The 5,620-nt window shown below is 42.6% G+C and overlaps 1 protein-coding gene across 1 annotated transcript; it reads left to right on the top strand.

Annotated features, from left to right (window-relative positions):
* Window positions 1-2,233: 2,233 nt before the first annotated feature.
* On the top strand, window positions 2,234-4,462 carry LOC123165938 (transcription factor bHLH137). The gene is made up of 8 exons (XM_044583700.1): window positions 2,234-2,676; window positions 2,776-2,913; window positions 2,999-3,064; window positions 3,172-3,240; window positions 3,373-3,456; window positions 3,555-3,707; window positions 3,825-3,956; window positions 4,140-4,462. The coding sequence occupies exons 1-7, from the start codon at window positions 2,389-2,391 to the stop codon at window positions 3,915-3,917; spliced, it is 891 nt and encodes a 296-aa protein (XP_044439635.1). The 5' UTR covers window positions 2,234-2,388; the 3' UTR covers window positions 3,918-3,956; window positions 4,140-4,462.
* Window positions 4,463-5,620: the final 1,158 nt, after the last annotated feature.

Below are 5,620 nucleotides of genomic sequence, written 5' to 3'. Positions count from 1 at the left end.
CTCATTGCCACCTATACAGAGTGCAAAGACCAACATCATAGTTTACAGAGTCAATCTACTGTATCCAGAAAATCTAATTTACAATTTTGCGGCTTCATGGTTTTTTCTGTGTCAAGGGAATAAAAGTTCTGAATCCAAACATCTTTGTTGAAGATGGTTTGTTCACATTCTTGCACACTGTAACTTCTATAAATTCTTCCAAGTGAAGTAGTGTTAGCCTGTAGAAAACATGTTTTCACCACAATGATTGGATGATATTAGTGTTGCTACATACTTGTGAATTGATTAAGAAAACCAAAACTTTGACAGCTTCGTCTTGGGCATGTAGTGGACGTGTTGTTAAACCTTTTGGCTGACACAGATGTATCAAACTTTCTATGATTTTTCTTTTTCAATCTCATATCTAAACATGAATGGATGTTGGACTTTTGACTAACTTTAATTTGTCCACATTTCACATATATGTCTAGCGTCCATTCATCAACACAGATGGGCATGGAAATGTGTGCCCAGCCTTCACTTTCACACTATACGGCAAACTGGTCAAATTTCTCCCGTTTGTCAACTTAAAAAATGCATGTGTTAATTTATACAGATTTAGCATTCATATTTACCTTCCTGTATTGACAGAAATTCTTATCAACCTATCCCAAAAATGGACGAGCGCGACAACACGCGCATCACGGTCTAGTTTAGTTTAGAAGGGAGGAAGCATTTAGACACATCTCTTCCTCCTTTATATCCCTTATTTTGAACAGATATTAATCATATATAGTTTGATCCTATCTATAGCTATAGCTAGCTCCAGCCTCCATGGTTGGTTGGTGGCTCGGTGGGAGGAAGTTATTGATTAGGTGAGCACACACATTGCCTACCATCCTACCACATCTCTGGTACATGTACAGTTGCTCTTGTCCCAGAGTCTTGCTGCATCTAGTGTGCTACCACCGGCCTTTTTAGTTAAAAAAAAAACTTTAAATCAATACATATTCATTATTGGAAAACAATTCATATACCATGCATCTTTAAAATCCTGCATAAAACTTCTTTAAGGCTGCTGCAATAAGTTCACTGGAGATGTGGTTGGACGACCCGTCTCAGACTGCTAACCTGAAGCACCGATTCTGCAAACAAGGGCACAATTAAGTGCATACACGCTGCACATATATGTATGTATGTATATATTTGCGTGCATGTTTCAGAAAAGTTCAGTCTTCAGAGGGCTAGCTAGATGGCTAGCTCTTGGATCCTTCCATCTGTATGGTTCTCTCAATCCATTAACAAATGACCACTGCTTGCAATTACTTCCCAGGATCTACACTCGCTCGCTTCTTCCGCAATCAATGCTGGGATGATTCTAGTTACCAAACCATGCATATCCTGTCATCTTTTTGCCCTACTACTGGAGCGCAAGGCTGACATGTCTGCTAGCTAGCCGCTGCCATGGTAGGGCCTGGCCAAAGCAGTGACCACTGGCGTGAAATTTGTTAGTATTTGGATGCTAGTGGCTTAATCTGCAGTGATTATTCACTGTAGTGACTTGATCAATTTGAAGTTAATGATGGATGCAGGGCCCTCTTATTTCATTCCCATTTAACCTCTCTGGTCGCAACATTGCATTGAGGAAATTGTTCCAGAGTAATACCGTGCAGTGATTCGGTGTGGGAGCGGTAGCTGCTCCCACATGGTATACTTGCCTGTGAAATAAAATGAGCCTAGAGAGGGAGGGAATGTACTGTAGGAGAGACATTTTTCTCTCAGTGGTACCGCAAAGAAATTTGGTTCCTGGTCTTGAAGTTCAGTTAATGCATGCATGCTACGGGTAGAGATCGTCTACTGTTACATTGCACTGTTTTGTAAGGGTGAATATTTACTTCTGAAGGAAGTTGTGCGCATGAAGATAAAATGCAGAAATGGGTACATTTTCAGCATTGAGTTGGCAAAGACTTTGGTGAGTTGGGGTTCAGGATTCAGTTTGTTTTCTCGGAATGTTAGTTAGCCATGGGAAATGGTTACCCACCACTAAATGATTGTGGTCAAAGTCGGCATACTGAAAATTTGTTACCGGAAAGAAACTGGCCCAAGACACAGGGACCCTCTCTTAACACTGCCCACTGCCAACTTATCCATCAATAGAGATTAAATGATTTGGTCTTATCATCTCTCTTTCTCTCTCTACCCCCTTCTCCCTCCTTGTCTCAGCCTCCTCTCAGCTTTTATATAAGTCGGTATGAGCATTCAGCAGGGAACAAGCCAACTTTCCTTCTCCACTCTACCCTCTGCCAACAAGCAACAGGTGGTACTCCTCCTCTCCCGCGAAGAAACCACCAAGCTTTCCATCACACACCCATCGGGGAGATTCAGGCACAGGGCCTAGCTAGTCCAACAATGGCAGACTTCTCCTCAGCCCACCACCACTCTCTCCTCAAGATGCCTGAGGTCTTCACCACCAATGACACCTCCACCCCGAACATCTCGAGCTTCTTGCTTTACAACCAAACCAGCCATGGCCAGTCTCCAGCACCAGCAAATGCATGTGCGGCCATGGTGGAGGACGCCTCGCGCGAGAGCTCCTCTGCAGTTCTCGACAATGCCTCTCTACAGGCCAGTGCATCTGTGGACAGGAAGAGGAAAGCCACAGATGACAGCACCACACTTAGCTCTGCTCACTCCAAGGTACTGACTAATTAGTGATTAACTATCATTTGCCATCCACTTTGTATGTAATTAACTTTGCGATTAAGAATTGTATTTCCTTGATTTGGCAATTACCAGGACTGCAAGGATGGCAAGAGTAGGAGGAAGAGGGAGAAGAGCAGCACCGAGCAGGACCAGGAGGAGGCGCCCAAGGGATACATCCATGTGAGGGCAAGGAGAGGGCAGGCAACAGATAGCCACAGCCTTGCAGAGAGGGTATGCACAGCAAACGCACACGTACACACGCATTTCTCTTTCTCCTGGCATCTTGTTGATCTTGGTGGCCTTTCTCTTTCTCTAGGTGAGGAGGGAGAGGATCAGTGAGAGGATGAGGTTGCTGCAAACACTGGTCCCTGGCTGTGACAAGGTCAAAATTAGCCTGTTTCTCTTGTTATTTACATGTCTTCCTTCGTGCATGCATGCATGCGTGCAGGGCTCTAACTTTGAGAGGAAACAAATGTTGCTTTTGTGCAGGTCACTGGAAAGGCACTCGTTTTGGATGAGATCATCAATTATGTGCAGTCCCTGCAGAATCAAGTCGAGGTAATTAAGCCAAATGGGGAAAACAAAAGAGTGAAAAGGATGTCAAGAAACTCCTGACATTTTCCTTTTGAGTATTGCTGACCAAATCATATTAATGTAACAAGAAGCTCACTGTTTGTACCTGTTGTGCAGTTCCTGTCCATGAGGATTGCTTCCATGAGCCCAGTGTTGTATGGATTTGGACTGGACAGTGACGGCCTCCATGACCAGGCACAAGTATGGGGCAATAAAGATAATTTGCACTGACTAAATACATCTGTACATTGATCTCAAGATATTTAAAAATGTCTTTTTGCAAAATGTTGCTTCTTCAGAAGATTGGAGGCATGTTCCAGCAGGAAGCCCTTGCAGTGCCTGCCCCAGCTCTGAACCAAGCTAGCCCAGCTGCATCTCAAGCCATGATGGACACCACATCCTACTCACTGCAAGGCCAGGGGGGCATCTCTTTCTCTCAGTCCCAGTCTCAGGTTGGCATGCATGCCCTTCAATTCCTCTCACTTGCTAGACCATATGTGCAAGCAAAGCCCCAAATTAGTAATGCATGGCGTCCGTTTTACCCCAACTTCTGTGCATCCTTTTTTCAGGACAGTGGCAGTTACCTGATGCAATCAGTGGGAGAGCAAAGACAGGAACTGCTCAATCAATTGGTGTTCAGCAACATGTGCTCCTTCCAGTAGGGGAAGAGAAAGAGATGAAGCAACCCATATTGACAATAGGTACTGCACATAAGCAAGTTATTATTATTTTTAAATATTGTAGGTCTGTTAACTGAGTTTCCATTGGCTTGTCCACTGTTGTCACTAAAAATTAAGCAAAAAATTGCACAGAATTATCCATGATTACCGACGACAGGCATTTATGTTTATCCTAACAATTTTTTTTATTTGTTACCTGAACAGGCGCGGGAATAATGCTGCAAGATAGGTAGGAGCAGCAGATGAGTTTGAGATGTTGGATCTAGTGATCCATCCCCTTATCTGGATGCGGCAGTCTACAGCAAGTAGAGTTTGCATGCTATGCTACACAATTTCAGAAAGTTATAATAGCTGTAGCAAGCAGCACCTCAATTAGGAATTGTCTATGGATATTTATTACTGTACCTCAATGGATTCACTGTCATCACCATAAAAATATTCTTTAGTCGACTTTTGAGCGATCAGTTGTTAATATAAAAGGGAGCTCTTTGCACTGTTCAAACACAGTGGCTGTTCCATTCAGACTATCAGTATCAGATCTGCTTACCATTTTCCTTTTTTTTTTCTTTTGTAATGAACATCTGCTTGTCTTTTCAGTGTCAGGATGAGAAATCGTCTGCTGTTCCAGTTAAATAATTAATTTTTAGGGCAAAGAGATATGGCAGTTTCAATGGATGATTAGTTCATTTTCCCTGTCTCTCCTGCATCAGTTATGGGCAGGGCAGGCCATGAACAACCTGTGGATTGACTTCGTGTCCTTGAGCTCTCTTTGACCAGTTGGATATGGCCTTTGAATCTGTCGCAAGAAATCCACCAAAAGTATGATGAACTGTATTATCTCACATCCTGTTTGGTTCCGGGGAATTAGTTATATAGGAATGGGAATTTGAGAGGGACGGGACATATAATCCATTGTTTGGTTGGAGGACAAGGGGATGAGAAGGGAAAGAGAATTAAGAGACCAATTTCCATGTATCTCTTCCCTGCCTCGTCCTGTTAATTCAATTGGGATAATACTTCCTCTCTAATTCACTCTATTAATTTGCACGACACATAGCCCTCGCAAAAATAAATAAATTGCACGACACATCAAACATTAGTTTAGGTCTAAAAATCAACGTCCCAAGCCTAATCCTTCAATAAATCCCACTTCTAAACTCCCATTCCCTTTCCCGTTGTAGCCAAACACTTATCCTATTCTATCTTTCTTAGATAAAAAAAGATAAGACAAACAAAAAGTAGCATACATTTTTAAAAAAGGGCAGCACTAAAGCATAACAACAGGGTCAGTAAAATTGACACGTAGCGTGTGCCGTCTAATTAAGCATGGTTCCTAAGTACTAGAGGGTCACGCGCGCTTTGCCATCCCATTCCATGGTCGTGAGTTTTTTTTTTTTGCTGTTATGATTAGAGGTGAGCATTTTTACACCGAAAATCGAAGAACCAAAAATATTCTAATTTATTCGCTTTATAATGTTCACTTTGGTGTTTTCGTCGCTAGTTGTTTGTGTTTGAATATATAGCCAGTATTCATTCTACATAAATCGAGTTGACCACCAAAATGGGCCTCCTTTTCTCCAACTTCGCCACTTTGCTAGCACATGTAGGCACCCCCCCCCCCCCAGTTCAATTCACTTGTGTCTTCGCCTATCATAATCACTTTCCTTACACTGGATTTCGTCCTC

The sequence above is a fragment of the Triticum aestivum genome, chromosome 7D, assembly GCF_018294505.1.
Source record: "Triticum aestivum cultivar Chinese Spring chromosome 7D, IWGSC CS RefSeq v2.1, whole genome shotgun sequence".
Classification (NCBI taxonomy): Eukaryota; Viridiplantae; Streptophyta; class Magnoliopsida; order Poales; family Poaceae; genus Triticum; species Triticum aestivum.
Note: the sequence above shows the minus strand (reverse complement) of the source record. Positions and strands in the feature narration are given on the sequence as shown.